Source organism: Pempheris klunzingeri, chromosome 4 (genome assembly GCF_042242105.1).
Source record: "Pempheris klunzingeri isolate RE-2024b chromosome 4, fPemKlu1.hap1, whole genome shotgun sequence".
Lineage (NCBI taxonomy): Eukaryota > Metazoa > Chordata > Actinopteri > Acropomatiformes > Pempheridae > Pempheris > Pempheris klunzingeri.
In genome coordinates this window covers 10,773,622-10,795,869 of record NC_092015.1, presented here as the reverse complement: position 1 = coordinate 10,795,869, position 22,248 = coordinate 10,773,622, and the positions used below count along the sequence as shown (strand labels likewise).

The following is a 22,248-nucleotide window of genomic DNA, read 5'->3' as shown; positions in this document are numbered from 1 at the left end:
GTGCATCACTCTCTCTTTCTCTCTTACTCTGTGTATTACAGTCTGTTAGCAGAAGCAGATAGACAGCTAATCCCCCTTTATCTCTTGCTCTTGAAGCTAATTTGTCTCTCAATGGGACCTTGAGAAAATAGGGGAAGGTAGCGAGCGCCAGCTTAGGTCACGAAGTGGGAAAAGAAAGTGGAACTGATCGTTCTTCTTTACGACAAACCCAGTGGCAGGCCCAGATGTCAGGGATGTTAGGTCAGCGCCTGCTAAATGGGAGGGCAGCAACTTGAGTCAAGGCTCATTACTTCTTTACATTAGGCAACAGTTAAGGGAAACACTGTTCTAATTTGCTTCTTTCCATGTGTCTATCCTCCGTATCCCTCCCACTTCTCTCTTTCACCCCCCTACCTCCTCCAGGGCCGCTGTTCCAGGGAGAACTGTAAGTATCTGCATCCTCCTCCCCACCTAAAGACCCAGCTGGAGATCAACGGAAGGAACAACCTCATCCAGCAGAAAAACATGGCCATGCTGGCCCAGCAGATGCAGCTCGCCAACGCCATGATGCCCGGCACGCAGCTACAACCAGTGGTGAGAGGACACATATGATGTTACGCGCACACAAACAAGTACAGATAATGCTCATCTCACACACACACACAGGTTTGTACAAACTCTTCATATTGTAGAGGTCTGCAAAGCCCCATTTTTCATACATGCATAAGTGAATTAGCTGTTTTATCTGACACAAGCCTGGCTTTGCTGAAGTTGGCTTAAAATGCCTTAACTTGCAGACTGCATATTCATAGTCAGTTGTCTAAGAGTTTTTGGTGAAATGATCACAATGTGATCATGCAAAGAGCCCTTGCATTTTCACGTGGTGATCAATAAAGTATTATATTATTATTGTGCAATCATGCATTGACACACCCACATATCCATGCATGCTCACCCACACACACATGCAATAAATTACATCGGAAATCGCTCTCTGACTGTGCCGCATGCCCTGAGGATCTTCAAGGTGATGGCCAGAGCCCCAGTCAGCCATTTCAAATGAATCCTTCCCTGCTCAGTCCATGAGACCTTACACAGTCAATGAGACCTGTCAGTCAGGCTTGAAGTAATTCCTCTGTCTTCTCCTCTGTCCCTTTATGTTTAAGTGAGAGCAGTGGAGTGAATTTGTCTCAGACTATTCAAAAGAGCTTCAGATGCTGCATGCTTGGACAGACACAAGCACATGCACACTTAGCCGATGGCTTATCAACCTTATCTGGGGAAGAGGGCCTGAGTCGAGAGGCCCATTGAGAGGAACAGAGGAAACCATGAAAGGGTTTAAAGAAGCAATAGATCTCCCTGGCACTGCAAAGCCCTCCCTTTCTGTTTATGTCATGGAGAGAGAGAAAGTAAGGAGAGGAGAGGAGGAGGCAGACAGGCTGACAGAGAAGGACACAGCAGAAGAAGAAAGGGAAGACCGAACGAAGCAGGAAGAGATAAATGGACAGAGTAAGGACAGGTAGGTAAAGTGAGTGCGATAGGACAACAGCATTCGGGGGAGATGGCTTTAGACCTGCAGTGGAAAGAAAAGTCAAGAAAACAGAGCCATGTTGTGTGCAAAGGGAAGTGAATACTGAATACGAGCTTTTCTAGGAATCAAGCTTTCTTCCTCCATCCCTCCCCTGTGTCTTTAGCTTAGGTTCCTGCCCCCATCTTCAGTATCTCTACCACATTTTGTCTGCTGCTCTCCCATTTTTTTTTTTGACTATGGCTGTCCCCTCTCTTCCATGTGCGTAGGAGAGCGCTTTCATTTCACGCATGGAACTGTGCAGAGGGTGAAGTAATTAGGGTCCATTACAGCTGGCTGTGAGTGATGGTGCTCATGATGCTTTTTATTACACAGTCCACGTCAACGGAGAGCCCACATTACAATTATATCTATCTACAGTACTGTATCACTCACTCGCTCACTCGCTCGCTCACTCGCTCACTCACTCACTCACTCACTCACTCACTCACTCACTCACTCTTTGGTCTAGACAGTGTACAAAAATAAGGGAAGGGCACTCCAGCGGTGTCTTACTTCTGTAATTGATGTACTTCCACGTTTGGGTGGGAGGTGAACAGGGGACGCTGGTGCTGAGAAGTGGTTGCACCATGACAAACAAAGAGGGTGCACAGTGTAGCTGAGGTAGCAATTCAACAATCTTCAACAAATCTATCTATATAATCTATGGATATAAACCAGACATCTGGTGCACTTGTAGATACAAACATTCAGAATCAATAACTTATTTTAAATCAAATCTTTTTTTTATCATACAATTCCATTATTTATATTTGCATTTAAGCAACACGATGCAACTTTTCCAAGATGAAATAACACCATCAACCTCCGACAAACAATTGATGAATAGTAATAAGCTGATATCACCTGCCTTGTTATGTAGTCTTGCTTTAGATTCATTTTTTATTGTATCATATTGTTGTGTATTTTATATATATATACACACACACTTATGATTCATTCCTTTTCATTATTAAAAGGGAAATCTTTTGGAGACACATTTCAAAAAGTTTTGCATAAAATGATAAAGATACTGTACATACTAAAGGCCGTGCAGTTAAGCACACATTGTTTGAATTTGACTGGTACAATGAGATAAGTGGCAAAATAGGATTATTGTACAATTTTAAAGCAGTTTATTGGCTCCATGGTCACGCATGTCCAAAGTAAACATTTGAAATGCTGATTGTATGTTGGTTTCAAATTACACAGGATCACTTGACATCATTTAAAAAAAAAAAAAAACCTTAGCATTATAGGGCATAAGACAACACTGAAACACAGCTCTAGATAATTACAATTCTTTTGATCTTTCTATTGAATTCTTAGAAAACAAGTTTAGTTGTTCAGTCCACAGAAACACCACATCACTGCTGTTCACAAACTGTGAACAAGAAGCACTCAGATCCTGCAATACACTCAGTTTGGCATAACTATTTTTGATCTGTTGCAATTGTGATTTATAGCAAGAATCTGCTACGTCCCATCATGATTTGAAACGATTCAATGCTCAGTGAGGAGGCATTCCAGAAAATTTCAGTGGCAGGATTACAAACTTGTTGCAAGGTGACATCACGGCAATGACTGTGAGTCTTCTCACTCGCATCATACCCATTTCATCTCAACCTTGAGCTGAGAATATCCCAAACTGATATCTGAGCACCTTGAGACACATCTACTTTTCCAGAGTGCTTTGTGATAAGAAATAATTCCTCCGACATTCCAGAGGGCAGCACTAGAAGAATTAGAAAGTCCATGCCATTATTTCTGATTTTCTGAGTCATCCCAGAGCAGCGAGGAGGTTTTGGGAGGAATGTAGCTGTCCAGCCCTGGCTGCGGCTGCTCTATTACTCACTGTGTCGTGTTGGCAGGGGCTCAAGAGACAATCCTCAGACTGGGGCTGAGGTCAGGAACGTGCAGGGAAAACTTGCAGTGCGCTACGTCAGCTAGCAGACTCCTTAGCCTGTCTCTCACAGAATGTGGATGTCTTCCCTTTCAAATTCCAGTAAAGCACATACAGGCAGTACATTGCTATACGCTATAGCTCCTCTCCTCCCTCCCATGCACACACAGCTTGACGTGCCTCATCCATATTACTCGTATATGTGTGTGATCTCTGGTGTGTGAAGCGTGTGATTCCATCTCTTCCATGGTGGGAGTAGGTGACACCACATACAGAGTGTAGGCCTCCTTCATGCGTTATCTTAAATGAAAGACAAGCAGCCATCAAAGAGGACATATTGTTTTTCCTTAGATATAAGCCCATTAATCGTCTATTTTTGCCATTTTCTTTCCCTCCATGTCCCCAGTTCCTTTCCTCTGCTTGGCTGTTGATAATTGCATACATCTCTTATTTCACCACCTACTGTCATATATCTTCAATGGGTAATTTGAGTAGGAGTGAGGAAGGATGGCATTATAGTTTTTGGTAGCTGTAATTGAATATTCAACATTTTTGTATATAGACTTTGTGAGAAATCTGAGTGAGACAATTTTGACCAACTCTCATTTTGCATGTGCCCACAGCCCATGTTTTCAGTCACACCCAGCCTTGCAACCAATGTCAATGCTGCTGCGGCAGCAGCCACTGCGTTTAATCCCTACCTTGGCCCTGTGTCGCCCGGCCTGATGCCCGCTGACATCTTGCCCAGTGCCCCTGTACTGGTCACCAGCAACCCCAGTGTCCCCGTACCAGCTGCTGCTGCTGCTGCTGCACAGAAACTAATGAGGACAGACAGACTGGAGGTGAGAAACACACATGTTCAAAGACACAGATGCAGGTTAAATATGATAAATATGACTGCAAAAGCACACACACACACACACAACACAGATCACATAGATTAGAGGCATGATTATTTTTTCACTTTCATATGAGTCACAGGTTAAAATATAGATTAACAAAACTCTGGTAAACGCTGCATCTGGTGAGGATCTTTTTCCCAACTATGCAAACAGATTGGGCTTTGAGATGTGGGCTGTGCCAATTTGAATATTAAAGGCATGGGTTGGAAAGTCTTGCCTCAACAGTTTCTGTTTGTAGACTTTAATTATGTATCTGGTACACAGTTTCTGTTACAGTAACTACATCCCATTACCATAATACAGTCATTACCCAGACTTAAGCAAAGAGAAAGAGACGTTAATGAGAGTATCTCTCTACAAACACTAATGTTGTTGATACTGAATCCCATCAACAGGCAGGAAACAGCATTGTTTGGCACAAGCTTAAGTTATACTGTATCAGTGTGTTTGCAGAAAAATCTTTAATTCTTCTGTGAAGCCAATCAGTCATTTGAAACCTGATGTGCACCGCTCCTCTAGCTGTGTTCAGATAATCATTAATTGGACAGTAAGTCAATCTCATCCATTATGCAGCCCCACCCGGGAAACATTTGCAGCGGAATAATGGGTAAATCGTTGGAGGCAGGCAGGAGGCGTGCGAGAACGTTAGGAGGGTTACATTTAAAATGTAACGTTGGGTAGCTGGGTAATTAATGGGGGTGAGGCTGAGGAAGGTCTCTTGGCCCGATGAATGAGTCGGTGACATGCAGAGCGAGGGAATGGGTCAATGGCAGGAAAAAGAGATGGAGGGGAGATAGGAAATCAATCTGTAGACCTGTTGTGGTCATCAGGAGAGGGATTGGGGCAAGCAGTGACAAAGATAACTGAAACAAAGCAGAAAGTGGTGATTGAGTTTCATAGAGGAGTCGTGACCGGTTAGAGGAAGTTATAGAAGTTGAAGAAAATCGGAGGCAAGAAGCTGTTTTTGGTTGAAGAACACACAGGTCTTGATGCAGTCTGGGATTGACTCGATTGTCTGGCAAAAAGTTGATTCCACTCTGCACCAAAGTCCAGTAAACAGACAAACAGATATGAAATATTTATTAGCCAAATGCAATAAGTGGCAGTAGAGAGAAAATCTGCTCGTTTTCACTGTTTTTCCCTTCAAGATATATTGGCTCAATGGTCAGCAGTGCCTGTAGTGCTCAGCATGTGGACTGGTGAAGCTTTTCGATTGGGAGAATTCACATCCTACCCTAATTTGTCAGGAACTGGGTTTGCTAAAAATATCGAAGAGAGAAGGGTCAGCCATATTTTAGTTTCTTGTGTGTGTCGTTCAAAATAAACATAGCTAGAATTCTGTGGACCGACACACATACCAGTCATTAGATATGTTACAGGCTATTTCCTTGAGGCTGAGAGGAATTCCTATTTTAGACAATCCTCCAGACTGTTTTCTCGAGAAATATTTTCCGGCAGTCTCTCCGTCTCTTGTTCTTATGGAGCAATAGACTTTCCTTTCCCTTCAGCGTGCATAAAATCGTATGTTGCTTACCTGAAACCATGGTGATGTAAAAGGCCCAGAGGGACAGTTACCATGGGGACAGAAATATGACTAACAGACCCTTTATTTGTTTGTCCAACTAAGCACTTCCACAGGGTTAGTTCTCTCTAATGCATGATTAACCACTGTTAAGAAAAACACACTGGTCCACACCTGGTGCAGAGAACATCAAATTGCTTCCATTTAGTCTGCCCTTTCTGCTCTTATTTTTTTTTCACTAGCAGCCACACTCACTCGATCCCCAAAGACTCTCACTCTGTCTCCTTGATCCCCATCTCTCTGTCCTTTACACTTTATTCATCAACCACTGTCACAATTTCTTTTCCCTCCTTCGATTCCTCCCTCCCTCCTTCCCTCTCCAACATCTGCCTGACAACAAGGCAGTCTCTTTTTTTAAAAATAAGACCAGTAGCGGCAGTGGTGATGGTGGCAGTGGTGGGAATGAGTGTGCATGTGTAGGTGTACATTCATTTGTGTGAGTGCGTGAGAGAGGCACATAAGAGACGCAGGAGACAGACAGAGAGAGAATCCTACCTCGCCGCTCGCACAGATCGGTGATTGTGGATGATGAGCTGTCATGACAGGAGACAGAGCAGGGTTAGTTTGTAGATAACGGCATTGGTGGCCTTTTGTCTGGCAGCCGTTCCACCACAAATCAAATTCTTTATGCATGCAGACATTGAGACTGGTAAACAGACATTTGGTAAATGCCTTGTTCTATGACAATAACTGATAGATCGATACAATGTACCATGAAATTACATTTCATTTGGGGTAGGATGGGAATCTGAATGCAATTCAGACTCTGCGGTGGCTGACTGAGCTCAAACGGAGATCTTAAGTTATTGCACAGCTCTTTAAGTGTCAAAATTTAATTCTGGGCAAAATGCTGCCTCATAATTTATATGTGCACCTACCTTGTGTGTGTGTGTGTGTGTGTGTCTGTTATTATGCGTGGGCTGGTGATTACGTCAGCTACAGCCTCCCTTGAGGGTTACCAGCCTCATATTTCCCATGGGCCTCATTGAGGCCTCCATTCAGGCTGAGGCAATCAGTTTCCCATGTGTTCACGCAGATACTGCCCCCTTCTGTCTCTATGGGAAATTACAACAACACAGCTCATTTGAATAATGGATAAATGTTTCGTGATTGATGAGTCTGTAAACACTGCTTATGGTCTGTTCTGGGTATCAATCAACAGTAATGGCTGAACCTGTCATTAAGATTGGTTAGTTCTGTCTGGTAAAGTGATTGTCAACTTCTGAAATGACTGAACAGATTAATTACTTCATCAAATGTGAAGTAAAGTGAACAGTAACTCTGTGATGTGTGTGTGGGTCCAGTGTCTGTGCAGATCCCTCTGTGTGTTTTAAGCTTATGATCATGTAAACAAGATAAAAGTAATTAAAAAAAAGTGTGTATTTTTGTGCACCAGGTATGCCGGGAATACCAACGGGGTAACTGCACACGTGGGGAGAACGACTGTCGCTTTGCCCACCCTGCAGATAGCACTATGATCGACACCAATGACAACACAGTCACTGTGTGTATGGACTACATAAAGGGCCGCTGCTCGAGGGAGAAATGCAAGTACTTTCACCCTCCGGCTCACCTGCAGGCCAAGATCAAAGCCGCCCAACACCAAGTCAACCAGGCTGCGGCTGCTGCAGCCATGGTAGGTATCTGTCTGCAGATTACAACACCAACAAGGCCTCAAGCTAAGGAGCATCCTCGTGTGCAGCCAGAATAATTACCAGTTAAATCCAATGAAATGTAACATTGATTTCATATCAAATTATCAAACTTGATTTCTCATGTGATGACCTAAAACAAATCCTTAAGCTCTCCTAATGTACATGTTGAGCACACACAGTATACTACAACACTTTATTATTATTTAGCCTTGATTTTCCAGTCTCTTATGGATTTAGCTGTAGTCAACATCCTCTACCCTGTGCTTTTACGTAATCTCTCAGCACACATTCCAGTATCCTCTGTTCCTGCTCTCTTCAGCTCTGACCTAATGCGCACAAAGAAGATACAGAGTGGATGTGTGCTTTATTATCAGCAGGCTGTAGTGATCATGCTAGTATGTGACTTAGTCAGCTGCTCCTCTCCTCCTGCTCCCCCTTGTTTTGCTGCTTCGTTAGTTGTATATTTTGCTGTTCACAGTCAATATGGTACAGTATTACAGTTATTTTTCGGCTGACAAGACAACTGTGAAGATTACTGTAAATTTCAGCCGTGTTTCTGCATTGCAGTGATAATTCATTATAAAGGGACTGTTTTGCACAGCCGAATACTGTAGATGACATTTTGCAGCGGGTATTCCAGAAAGGAGGGTAAGCTTGGTTTCAGGTAACCTTTCATGTCAAAGTTATTCCATAAAGTCAATTCAGGCATAATATGATCAGACATGCCTCCGCAATTGAACAATATTCTCAGTAACATCTGCCCTTTTCAACCTCTTTTCTATTTAAAATGTTAAATGTCATGAGCAGATTCCTTTGGTCTTATTTAGCTTGTGTAGCATTTGAAATGACAAACAGGGGTGAAAATGCTAATTTTACAGTTTGGCCAGCAGAGTCTTTTTTAACTTACGCTCTATCTTATGAACATACATATAAAAATGTTTATTTCTAGTGTATTTAAAAACCCACACTGAAGTTCTTTGATCCAATTCAGAGCTAACATGATCAGGCTCATGTGTGAATAACCTACCGATCAGTTTTCTCTTTCAACCTCACCACTATTTGACGTGTTTTTAGAAAAAAAAAAAGATTAAAAATAGTATGTAGTATGTCTAATGTGCCTAGACAAAGCATAAAAAGATAGAAATAAATTCAATATTAAAAAAAGTGAGAGAGATAAATTGCAATAAAGTGCTGACGATATATAGTGAAATCATACAGTCATACAATGTAAAAAAAAGTGTTTAAATTGATGAAAAGTAATCATTTATACGAGATTCATATATTTTTTGTATAATTTTTTTAATGTATTTTTGAAGCAATAAATGAGGAAATCATTTCTGGTGTGTTTGAAAGCACAAACTCACATGCACACAAACTCTTGACTTCTGTACAAGCCTGAGCTTTCAGGTAACGTAACAGAAATGACACCGATTGTTTCAGAGTTTTGGTTAAAAACTGTCCTGGAGTGGCCTGAGCCCAGGGGACAGGATCAACCTGCCATTATAACGGTTTAGTTTCAGGGCAACAGCTGCCATAGCTCAGTCAACTCAGGCTGTAAGTAAATCCAATATCTGGAACAGAGACTTTTTTGCGAGCCAAGATTTTATTACATCATATTCATAGTGTATGTCTATACAATAATCCAGGATTGCCTTTAATTTGAATTTAACGAATCAGGGTGATTGGCCTATCCTCCTTTCTGGACCACAACACCATTGCACTCAAAGTTATAGTCCATAAAACAGATTTTTCTTCAGACAATAAACTACGTCAAGGGCCATAATTCTTTTCAGTAACCCTACAGCCATTAATGTGCATGCCCTAGTCTTGTTATTGTTGTATATTGCATTCCAATGATTTGTTTTTTTATTTGTTTGTTTGTTTTTTTGTTTGTTTTTTTCTCACCAACCCACACTGCACTGCTGTCCCCATGATGCACCTCCGCTTGCTGGTTTATTTTAATGCGCTTGAACCCCATTGGCCCATTGCCATCATGTGCTCGCTGCCTGCTAATTAAGACTCAGTCGGCTGTCAAATCACTGAAGCGACCCCTCGACGCAACTTTTGACCTGGTACTATGACCTTTCACCTTTTAGCTTGGCATGTAGCTGTGGTGTAGTAGATAAACCTTTGTAGTTCTAATATAAAGTAGATTTTTAATGATTTGAACTGAGGGAACACTGACGGGTGATGAACTGATCGCAATCCCAATAGTTTTGTTGCATGCTACACATTGATGAGACGCCCATTTGAATCTTGATTTAAAACAACAAACAGCAACAAACAGGGACCAAAAACAAAAAAGACTTAAATAGGAAATCGTGTACATTTCTTTCCCTGTCAGCGATCAGTTCATCACCTTATGTGAATCTCAAAAGCAAATAATTGTTGGCATGAAAATGTAGTATTTCAGTGTCTAATATTGTATGGTAGTCTTTGCATGAGTTTGTCACTTCCCATATTGCATGTGTAATTGTTGAAGAGGTGTCATGACAGTCTTAACATGGCTTATAGTGTACTATTTTCATGGAGCTGGCAGTGCAGCTTTCCCTAACTACATCATTTCGGTTGATGGCCCAACAATCAATACAATATTATAGCTCTCATTATAGTTCTGTATACAAAAAGACATAATTGCCTTAGCCTGCAAAATAATTACCTTGTGTACTGTTGTATTCAAAATCATATCATAAGAATCATTACATTGTGCTGAGGACTGTATTTTGTTGTCACTAGCTTGCTCTGACAGAGGTAGTGTAGTCCACTGCTTGCTTGCCAGTGTTTGTAATAGCTTTTTGGAAAGGCAACTTTATTTTCTAATGAAACTCTTTCTTCTCTCTGTCCTGAATGTCACTGCCACCATCCTTTGATTTCCCTCACTCCCATCCCTTTATTTTTGGTGTTGTCCCCTCATCAGGGGCTCCCTCCCGTCTTGCCTCCTTTACCAAAGAGACCTGCACTTGAAAAAGCCAATGGTGCCACCACTATGTTCAATGCTGGCGTGTTCCAGTACCAACAGGCCCTGGCCAACATGCAGTTTCAGCAGCAGGCTGCCTTCATACCATCAGGTAAGGCCTGAGCCGTCTTTAACACACGTTTGTGGCAGCTGCTCTTGGCTTACAGATCACATGTAATTTCTCACAAAGCTCCCTGACTATGTTTTGGCATCAGCAGTGAATGGCCGAATGACTGTGTAAATTCATTTGTTGTTGACAACATGGAAAAATGTGCATGAACTTAATTACACATGTATGTAAAGCAAATTCACATTGTTTTAAAATGGCTGAAAAGATTAATGGATACAGACCTGACAACCAGTTTTTACTACATCAGCACTGACGGCACTGTCTTTTACTGCATTGTCTCTGATTAATGATCTATTTTGATGATTTTTAGGAGAATATCATGGCATTTTTTATTACCCTTTCTTCTCTGTCATCTGGACTTTGGCAGCTTTACAGTAAAATCACAGTTTACACAGTTTCACAGAGATTATATTGAGTAAATAAAACTTAAAAAATGGCACCCTCAGTGTACAGTATATGAACATATGCAGCACACACACAGGGACACCCGGCTTATTTCAGCCACTCATCTCGGGCCACCGTATAGTCATCTCACACTGTGTCCCATATTCTCATCTGACAGCCTAAGAATAGCCTGTAAGAGACTCGGATACTCAGATCCTCATATGTCCCACACTACTGGACTGTCAGGTCACTGCAACGCACTTTGAGCATTCGGAAAGCAGGTCATTCAAAACTAACAAGCTGCAAACAGCTGTTAGGCTGTTGACAGGAAAATGGGCCCGCTGGTAGTGTTTAATTTACCCTTCCATTTAATGGAGCAGTGAGAGTCAAACAGTAAACTGGGGCTGATAGACAGAGTATGAAGTTCTTCTCTCACAACTCTCCCCACTCAGAGCTTTACGTGCAGTTATGCTTCCAGTGCTGTGCAGTAGGTGTGGTTGCAGCGACTGTGTGAAGGTGTGCAAAGGAATATATATGTTTAGTCATTATCAAAAACCAATATTTGTACACGATCAGCCATAATCATAATCAGCCATTGTACTGGAGCAGAACAATTTGTTCATGTCCATATGAAATCCAATATGTTTGACTTGATAACACTTGTAATGGGTTTTCTTGATTTCTTCTCCTCCCTATTCACTCCACTCCCTGTTGCAATGCATGATGGGCAGGCTCGATATTGTGCATGACACCTGCAACAAGTGTTGGTAGGTGCCAGCTTTCCTTATTGATTGTATCTGAGCCCATGTTAGTCACTCACATGTCATTCAACTCACCACATAATATGAGCATATTCCCCATTTTGTGAATTTAGACTTCGGCTTTAATAGAAAACGGCATATGTAATCTCCTTTTAATGTAATCGGCTGATAAGATTGTGACTTGCAAATTTTGATTTTGAACTTGAATGTGTAATTTCAATTGGAGGTTTTTGTGTTGGATTGAACCCCTTTTTGCTCTGCCACAGGTCTATCTGTCACCTAATGCTTGTTGCAGTTCAAACCCCTTCCCCCCCCCGATCCTTGCTTCATTATTCTTACATCCCGAGCTCTCTAACCTCCAGAGCACCTCATTATACTGTCTGGTTATACATGCCATATAAACATGAGGAGTTATTATTGGTAGTGGAAGTACTTGTTAGTACTAGTATTTGTTCATTTTTATATTATTTGTCGTGGTTTGTAGTGGTGCAGTTTATGGTCTTACTGTAATTTTCATGTTTAGGGAGGTTAAACAAATGCTAATTAAGTATCTTGGTCAGTATGAATGAAGACTGTAAAAAGTTTATATTTTGCTTGTCAAATTTGGCAATTAGCTACCTTGCAAGAATTTTGCTTATGTTTGTTTTTCTTCCTCCACAGCACATATGTTGGTATCTCTTTACACTTATAAATTGGTGGAGTAATTGTTAGAAAGAACAGTAAAGGTCAGCAGAAACTGGATTTAATTTTAAGCTACTTTAAACTATCCACAGTTTTTCTCATGTTTATTAGCATTCTATGGGCAGACATATAAATGAAGTGTTAACATAAACAGCTTCAAATCTGCTCTAGTTCAACTGCCTGTGTGATCTTTCCCTCCAAGTACCCATGATGCACGGTGCTACTCCAGCCACTGTGTCTGCAGCCACCACATCTGCCACAAGTGTTCCCTTTGCAACCGCAACAGCCAATCAGGTTTGCTCCTCTCCTGCCTTCTCTCTCCCTCTCTGTCTCTCTCTTGTCACTTCTGGGATCAGCTTTGACTTTTCAGTATCTGTTAGTTGATATATTTTTTAATGCTATGATTCCCATGCGCCTCTTAATGAAAAATGCATGAATGGTGCACAAGGCTCAGCTTTGAGCTTTGCTAGCTTCTGAGAACATCCGATTCTGTGATTATTTAGATAATTACTATGCTTATCTTGACTATCAGTTTAGGTTTACATGCTCTTTGTCCTCCTTTCAACCAATGCCTCTCTTCTTTGTCCCTCTGTTCATTTCTTTGTCTGCCTTTCTCCCTCTCCCTCTGTTTCTCTCCTTTCCCCCTCAATCAGATTCCAATAATATCTGCAGACCATCTGACTAGTCACAAGTATGTGACCCAGATGTAGGAGTCTCAATCAGAACAGTATGTACTGCACCTCTTTAATCATCTCACACACTGTATTTGAACCAGTACTGTTTGCAACTTTAATTGTGATGTGAGGGATTTGCCACAACTGCATTATTATTATTATTATTATCATTATTATTATTATTGACCAAAGACTAAAAGACTAAGAACTGGCTCTGTCCAAACGTAAAAAAATCTGCCTAGCAACATCTCTGTCGCTCACTAATTATCACAATATATTTACTGGCTTCATCCATACTAAAACTGATACGTAAAAATGATCATTTGATTTTGTAGGGAGTTATGCAATGAAACCACTTTTTCATTGCGACTGATTCCCTGGAGTGGAGGGATACCGAATAAGCGAATTTCCCAAAATGTCAAACGTTCCCTTCAAGCACCCAGAGAGGCCCTTAGGAGCAGGACTGGGAAATACTACTTTAGGCAATAAAGATGATTTAAAAAGAATTCAGTACTTAAGGTTTTGCAGTCGTGCACCATAAAAATTCCTTGCAACCCTGATTCCCCACTGATGTGGTTTTATTTCATGTTCCCTGTAAAACTTGGCAAGTGTAAAATGAATATGAAATCAATTAATTATGTAACATTTTTAAAGGCAGAATGATTTGCTTGTCATCTTTCTGCTATTCCCAAAAGAGTTATTACCCCAAAAATGATTACTGTAATGTAAATCAGGGTCCGATTTCAAGACCACACGAAACATCGAAACTAAGCTTCGTCACAGCCTGTCCTCTTCCTCCACATCTCATTTGCTGTGTTCTGCTAACTTTTCTCCAGATGGAACTGGAGCGAGCTGGTGTCGAGTCCAAGATTAGCGGTCACCCTCCATGCCTGTAACACCAAGATCAAAACGGAGAACCAAATCTAAATTGTTTGGAATAAATCTGCATGTTAACATAGGAGGCACAGTTTGTTAGGATTGTTTTCATATGTACTCCACGCACACTATTACACAAAAACAGAAAAGAAGATCATTTGCATTAAAGACTGCCTTTCGCTCTGCAGAGGCAACTTACCTTTATTCACCGGACACACTTTGAATGTTAACATGAGGTAAATGTGTGGAGCAGTCATCAAAATCGACTGGATTGGTACGTCCATTGACCAAGAATCACGACTTATGTTGTTTGTTTATTGGTTGTTGGTCTTTGACCTAAATGTGTTCATTTGTTTACACAAAGGTGCACCTTGTATTTCAGTTGAGGTAAAAGAAACAGAAAATCTGACTGAATCACGTATGCATGCACAAGGATTTAGTTTATGTTTTTATTTTGTTAAACCAGTGATAAGGGAAATTACACTAGTGCACTCAGAGGCAAAATAGCAACTGAATGTCTGTGAGGTGTCTTTAAAACCTTTGTAGCCTACCTTTGTATCTCTTAAGCACATGTTTTTAACCTTGCAGGCATCCCTGTAAAGTGCCATACATCTCAAAACACATGAATGGTATTTAAGCAGTGTTAAAAAGTGTTAAACTCAACAATTCCCTTTAATATGCCTTTTATTTCTCTCTTGGACAGCATGTAGTGTCCAATGCCGTGACCTGTCATTACCTGTGACTCCCAAAAGCACCACTGCTGATTAGATTATCCTCCCCAGATTATCTGCTTCCCTCAAACCTTCTACTGATTGAATAGCATTTCTTTCTCTTGGTCTTTGTCATTGATATCAGTTGTGTAGACGGTAAACAACTGGATGTGTGCTGACACCGATCCCTCTATGATCATTAAGTCTATTGACTCTAAAAGTCAGGTGAGTTGCATGTGGGGTCTTGGAGGAGACCCGACTCCTAATGATGAAGGTGTCGGGATGAATAGCTTTGAAACAACAGGGCGATCAGTTGGTATCCAAACTGCTGTGAGACAGAAGTCAAAAATCTATGGTGCAACTGGTGATGGACATGTGATTTGTATGACATGATTTGTTTTTAATTTGTATGCTTATGCATATTTTAAGGCAGATTGTCAAAGTAGATTCGGTGTAGTGTATATATAGTCTGACATATTTAAGAATATTTGTTAAATACGTCTACCTGAGAACTGTTTTCAGATAGTCAGCCAAAGTCTTTTTGTGTCACTGTTACTAGATATTGTGGATAGACTAGAGAGAAAATTTTTAAATTTAAAAGTTTGCGGATCGCATTAGCGAGCCCAAAGAAAGGTCGGGTGTAAAAAGTAGATCTCTAGAGCTCTTTGTTTTTTTGTTTTTTTTGTGTGTTCTGGGTGTTCTTCAGGCATATTTAATTGGTGGATAGTACAGGGAAAGTGGCAAGAATATAAACGATTGTATTACTCATCCAAAGCCTTAGAATGTACCATCGGGTCAGCACAATGCAACATGCCATTTTGAACCATCCAGTTGCCTAATCCACGCCATATTAACACACACAGAGCACTATGTAACTGTCACTTTTTTTGTCAGTGTTTTCTTAACCTCCTTGTAGTTTTTCTTTAGATGAGGAGTGTTTTACTTTATTTTGTTTGGATGATATTTTGATATTTAGTTCTGGTTTTCAGTTTTGCTTATTATATTTATCTTTCTTAAAATGAATATAAGGTAAAAGTGTGTGTTTGTGTGTTCCTCATGCACAGTTTCCTGAAATTCCATGTAATGTTAATTTTAGTATGATTATGATTGTAAACTCAATATTTTCTACGTTATGCATATTGTTGAACTGTATGCATATTGTTCATTTATCTAGTCTTTTTGTGTTCTTTGAACAAAGATGTTTTATATGAGTATCTAACAGTGATGAAATAATAGAACAGAGAGGCTAAGTTGTCACTGTGGCAACCACCGCCGATAACCGAGTAATATTTTAATGATTGTAAGGTTTGTAACTAGTCATATAAGAAAAAAAAGACTATAATAAAAATCTAGTTCTTAGATGTTTAGAGTAAAGATGTTATTTTCTACTGTATCCATTTCAAATAGTAACTATTGTTTTAATATTTTTACTCTCCCTGGAAATTGGGCCATGTTGGAAAACAAGCTGCATATTTGATCACTTTTTTGGGGGCGTCGCTGGCGGGGTCAGGTGAACGTGGTGAGTAGGGAACTGAGTCCGCACACTCATCTCTGACTTAGCCAACTGCAAACAACAAGGGTGGGGTGGGGAATCTTGAGGCGATAAAGGTGATAAAGGTTGACTTTTTTGCACTTCTGTACATAGTCAAAAAAGAGAGAATCATGTATATTGAGATCTTATTTTGAATAAAAAAATAATGTCTATAATGACACGGAATTTTGCTAGGATAACAAAAAAAATCTTATGAAAGGCTGAACAAAATTGCTTGCATCAAAAGGGCACTGAGTTCTCACTCTCCGACCCCTTTCAGATAAAGGCCAAGTGTTGCTCTTCTTTTTTGTCAGCAGCTTGTAGTTTGCCAGGTAACCTTCCGGAGGAGGTGTCCACTAACCTCCAGCGTAAGGGCCTGACTGGGTTTGTCTGGTCCCCTAACCTGCCTGTACCGACAGGTCTGTGTGTCATGGCCACGCCCTCCCAGGCCCAACTAATCACAACACGTCCTGTCTCTTTACTTTATTCAGAGAGGAATGCATGTTAAAGGAAATACATATACCATTTAAAAAAATCACGACAGTAATATTGAATAAGAAAACATGTTACACAGAAAGATGTATTTACAGTATACAATATTCTATCAATGTAATGGAATAAAATATATATAAAAAATACAAAAATAGAATAGTGGTTTATTTAAAAAAAAAAAAAAAAAAAGATTCCTGAGGATATACTCACTAAAGTTTTACCACTTGGAGAGTTAAAATACATGCAACACAAACACCATAGCTATAAGTATGTTCTTTACTTTATGTAAGCTGTGCTTCTAGTAGATGAAACTGACCAAACAGGAATGTAGTTCAACATCAGGCAGAATTAAAGAATCATTTCAGATTGAAATACTGTTCTGTGGTTTGGTCATTAAGTCGTTAGTTTGAAATATTGTCCTGATCATCTTTGTCACCTCTCATCTCCTACAAGCACGCATGCTTACGTTTATGATATAATGTAAACTGAACTTTTTTTCATTTGTTGTTTGTTTTCTCTGCTTGTAGTGCTAATATGATGTATTCTGTCCTCTGCCGCAGTTTGTTTCTGCTTGTTTTACTGCTCCAGGCCCCCTGAAAGGATGGGTCATGTTTGCATGCCGGCCACCTCCTCAGAAAAGCACCTGTAGAGAAAAACTGTCGAAGTCTAAAGCCATAAAATATAATCTCATCAGAATGAAATGTGTCAGAAGAAACCGGAAAAGAAATAGAGGTGGAAAAATGTACCTTTTGAGGGTAGGAATGTGCTTGCTGGCCTTGTATTAACTACAGTATCATGTAATAATTGAAGTCATGAATGTAGCTAATATAACCTGTGCTGTGCCAACTTGGATGGATGGTTAAGAGATAAAAGTTCTTGACCCATGTTTTCACAGGGCCTGTATTGCTATATTTGATTCTTGCTGTTATGAATAAAAAAAATAATAAAAATTTACAAACGAACTGAACTAAAGAAGAATTTGCTTAAGACCCGTTATTTCGTATAAATGGGAATTTCAGCTGAGGGTTGTTCTGTCTAATTAAAGTAATAGCTGCACTTTTTGGCGCTGACAATTTGATGAGAAGATACCTGCCTCATATCTAACATATGAAGGTGTAGCCAGCAGACAGCTAACTTAGCTTAGCACAGAGACTGGAAACAGTTAGCCAGGCTCTGCTCTAGCTATAACAAAATCCGCTTAGGTTCACTATTCAATATAGTGTATCTTTGTTTGCTTGATTTGTACAAAAACAGAGGTGTGAAAATGATGAGCTGTGTTTGACTACTGACTATTTTCTTTGCTCGACACGGTGACCTCGACGAGTCTTTTCGTCACCTCGGGTTTTTCCGGGCAACTAGTGGAGAGTCCAAGAAGTCCTGGACGTAACCCCACATTACTTGTCATCTGAATCTTAACAAGAAGCCCCAAATTTTAAACTACTACTTTAAGCAGAGACAAAATTTGATTGACAGCCAGGAAAACAGGAAGTTATAGAGCACTGAGCCAATAAACCATTATGTAATAATAAAAATAATCATCATCATCCTCTGAACAAGCGACCAAGTTAAAAAGGAAATTTTGAATAAACTTGGTACTTATTATATTATTGTATTGATTCTATACTTAAACAGAGTTAAAGAGGCTATTTTTAAAAGATAATGGATACTCAAAAACAAATTAAAACACAGAACTGATCAATACATTCAGCTACCCTTGATTATTTTGTTTGCAAGTCCTATAGTCTTGCCATACATTTTTTAGAACGTGTCTGAAATCAAAGTCACAAGTTCTTCATCATAAAATCTCCACTTTTGTCAAATGTATCAACATCTGTAATTCTGTCATTTCTAATTACTGTACATTTGCAGTAACGATTACACTTGCTCATATTCAGTGAGCATAATCATCTTACAAACACCAGCATTGATCCAACACGTAACACATATATTTTTAATGTTTTCATTACACCCAGTGACTCCAAATCAGTACTGCTATTCATTAAAATCCTATTTGAGCTATCTCTACTCATGATGCATCAATTTGTCCAACCTGCTGAAGCATATAATTAGGAGCAAAGATTTTAATTGAGATAGAGATGTGTGCCTCATTTCTTTGGGGAGCACGTGGTGACGCGCTGATAAAATCTGACTGTGACTTAATTTAGTCAGCGGGGTGAGGAATACCTTGAAACGTTCCGATACTTCATTCAGCTGATGTAGCATGTATGCACATTGTGCAGGAGACATCTCTGCATCTCTGCAACTGAAATGAAATATCCTCATTTGAACCCCTGGTTCACTGACGTAAGTTTTTCACTGAATGTGGCTGACGAGACCTCAGGTGTGGTCTGTATGTGTGCATACAGTCCAGAAAAGCCAAAATACTTGAAAACACCGGTGCAGCTTCGTAGTTTGACATCTTTTCACAGAAACCAGTCACAGGTAAGGTGAACAACATAAAAACCATGCTGCTTGTACAAGGATGTGATGCACAGTCCAGCCACCAGATAGCACCATCTCTTTGTCAATTGGGCCTCACGGTCCAGCCGCAACGGCACAGTGTAGGAATCTGCAGTCACCTGTTAGTCCATTACTGACGCCATTTGTGTATTAAATGGTTGATAAGTATTCTGTTATTATGGAAGCATTTGAAGAGGCAGAAATAATTGTTCCTGATGTTTTATCTAATCAAACGAAATAATAGCAACAACCGTTATCAGGAAAAAAGGGTCTGACAGATGGTTGGATGGATGGATGGAAATCAGCCTCTGAAACTTGGAAGCGGTGAGTTATTGGAGGGGTTGCCAACACGCTGCTTGAGCTGTTCTGGAAATGTTGACTAAGGCAGCGTTAACAGGAAGCTGCAGGCCATTATCCCTAATGCATTGTGCCCTTACTCACGGACTTCCACATCAGATTATCTCCCTGAAGAAAATCATTAAATTACCTTGAATTACACAAAATTGTCAATGGCCACGGTTTTGCTCCATGGTATGCATTTCACTCTTCTCTCTTCTCTTCCTCTGTCTTCTCACACAACTACTTTAGATTTCTCTCTTCCTTCACTCTGTTATCGGCTTCCTTTGCCTGGTCTCTTTTTCCACCCCAACCCTCCCTCTACATCTCTATCCCTCCCAGGCTTTGCCCTTCCTTTCCTCCTCGGTTCCTCACCCTCCTCTCCCTCCATCTCTCTGTCCACAGGCATTAGCAGCAGACTGTGTCGTGTGGAGACTTAATGAAGCAGTGCTGATCCAATAATGGCAGCTTCTGTCGCCCGCCTCACAAACTATGATGTACGACTTCATGTCCGCAACGCGTCATGAGTCTCACTTACCACTGCCCCCTCAACATGCCTAGCTTTTCAATTAGGCCTCTCTCAAAACACCGAAGAAGACTGAGTGTGTGGGCAATCCTGGGTGTGTGTGTGAGTATAAAACGATTGTACCCTCAGCCAACTTGTTACGTGGGGGAATAAAGAGTTGCACTGTGAGCACTCAGCCATAAGTACCCATTAATACACAATAAATGTCATTATATGAATTATCTCTCAGGATGTGAAAACAAAACAGAAAATTAAAGCACTTGTGTTTTTGTTGGGCTGTCTTGTCCCCTGGGTTAGATTAGATGGATAGATAGATAGATAGATAGATAGATGACCCTATGATGGACTAATACTCCGATCTCATCATGGAGGCAATAATGAGAAAGGGAGGGAGGAAGGGAGAGGAAGTGAGCGTGAAACCAAAGGAAAGAAAGAAGAGGGGGAAAAAAACAGGGCGAGAAGCTGAAATAAAGAGAGACAGAGAAGGTGATGGTGGCAGAAGTGAGTATTTTAACCCACTGAGTACTAGATGTGGCAGGAGATGCGATAGTGAGATGTGAGTGCATTAAGTAATAATGACGATGTGTCTCCTTTGAGATCAGAGACAAGCTGCAGATGAGAGACAACAGGCATCAAACAGGGTTTTATGTGCAAACACAAAGAGATGGACAGGTAATTCCAGGCTTGATACACGATGATCAAAATGATAGACAGCGTAGATTATCATCATCTTCACTCTTTGACACCATCGCTTCAAAGTAATCTCATTTTTCTAATTTCATTATTTTTATGCACAATCCTCCCCACCTTCACTAAAACCCTGTTGCCGTCGCTCCCTCACTGTTATCTGTCTGCTGACTCACCACTTGACTTTCACTGAGTGCTGCTTGGAGCACGGCTCAAACATCCAATTTTCTCTGAGGTGTATCTGCGTGTGCGCGTGCGTGTGTGTGCATGCATCTAGGTGTATGAGAATACCGTAGTGTGTGTGTGTGTGTGTGTGTGTGTGTGTGTGTGTGTGTGTTTACAGTAAGTGTCTGTGAGTGTTTTCATGTGCTGATGGAAAAAGAGAGTGGGAGTAGCAGCAGGTTAGTATAATCACTTCTCCTCCTGGAAGAGGAGAGGTATCGATCCATCCGGTTCAGTCCATCACTGAATTTAACACCAACCGTCTGCTGTGGTGCCAATAACAGGCCTGTGATTTGGTTGTGTTTTGATTGTGGAGTCATGTAACTGAATCCCCTTCAAAAACACTGGGCCGGTGTGTGTTCCACTCACTTTTTAGCTTCCTTACACCATATAACAACACCTACCATATGTGAAAGCCTTTGAAAGTTGTAAGCAACTTGATTCCCTTCAGACTTACTAGATATTTACCACTTTGATGGCAATTTCAGGGCAACTCTTAACTTAAAAATTTTAAGAAGACTGCCTGAAATATACAATTGATTTTGGTCTCTTTGAGGATAGACCAGGGAAGGTTACGGTAAATAGCGTATACATTTCAAGTCCTTCACAGGAGGAAGCCTCTCACTTGGGGACATGCTTGCATGTTAGTGACAAAAGGATGTAACATGAGCAGACTTTGCAATGATACATGAATGTCTAAGTTAGTTTTGACTGCTATGTTTGTCAAAAAAATAACCATTTCTGTTACAAAAGATAGACGGCTGGACATCTTTTTTCAGGGTTTTACTGGACTGTTATGTTTGACAGGTCCTGCCTCTGTCCTGACAGTTTTAAGATCATAGATCATAGATCAGTATACTTCTGGTCTCCATTAATTGACATTGAATGAACTTGTTCTTGTGGCATGTAGTCTTGAAATAATACAATACAATATAACATAATTGATTAAATACATTGTCCACATCCTGGACAACTTCTTTCAGGCTCATGAATATTTATTTCTTTTAATTGTTGGACACCACAGCTACAGAATATAACAGAAACAAATGGCCTGATGAAGACTCAGTCAGTGAGTTGGTTCATCCATGATTTAATACAGGATTTTTATTATTCACCAGCAGAGTGTACTACATCATGGATTTCCACCTGCAGTAAGCTGAACAGTCATGGCTTTTTATTTTTAGAACTACAGAAGACTGGACATGTCTGTTCTGGTTTGTAATCTAAATGGGAA

General features: G+C 40.4%; 1 protein-coding gene across 5 annotated transcripts in view; it reads left to right on the top strand.

The window, feature by feature from the left end:
- LOC139199558 (muscleblind-like protein 1) overlaps window positions 1-17,745 on the top strand; it is a 53,754-nt gene extending 36,009 nt beyond the window's left edge. For 2 of the 5 annotated variants that reach the window (XM_070828599.1, XM_070828603.1), the window contains 9 exons: window positions 403-573; window positions 4,073-4,291; window positions 7,330-7,569; window positions 9,607-9,660; window positions 10,506-10,656; window positions 11,790-11,825; window positions 12,703-12,794; window positions 13,154-13,227; window positions 14,011-17,745. In XM_070828599.1, the coding sequence (XP_070684700.1) occupies window positions 403-573; window positions 4,073-4,291; window positions 7,330-7,569; window positions 9,607-9,660; window positions 10,506-10,656; window positions 11,790-11,825; window positions 12,703-12,794; window positions 13,154-13,210 (1,020 nt within the window). In that variant the 3' untranslated portion in view covers window positions 13,211-13,227; window positions 14,011-17,745. The remainder of the gene's footprint in view (window positions 1-402; window positions 574-4,072; window positions 4,292-7,329; window positions 7,570-9,606; window positions 9,661-10,505; window positions 10,657-11,789; window positions 11,826-12,702; window positions 12,795-13,153; window positions 13,228-14,010) is intronic. The other 3 variants (XM_070828601.1, XM_070828600.1, XM_070828602.1) reach the window with 3 other exon arrangements.
- The last annotated feature ends 4,503 nt before the right edge of the window (window positions 17,746-22,248 follow it).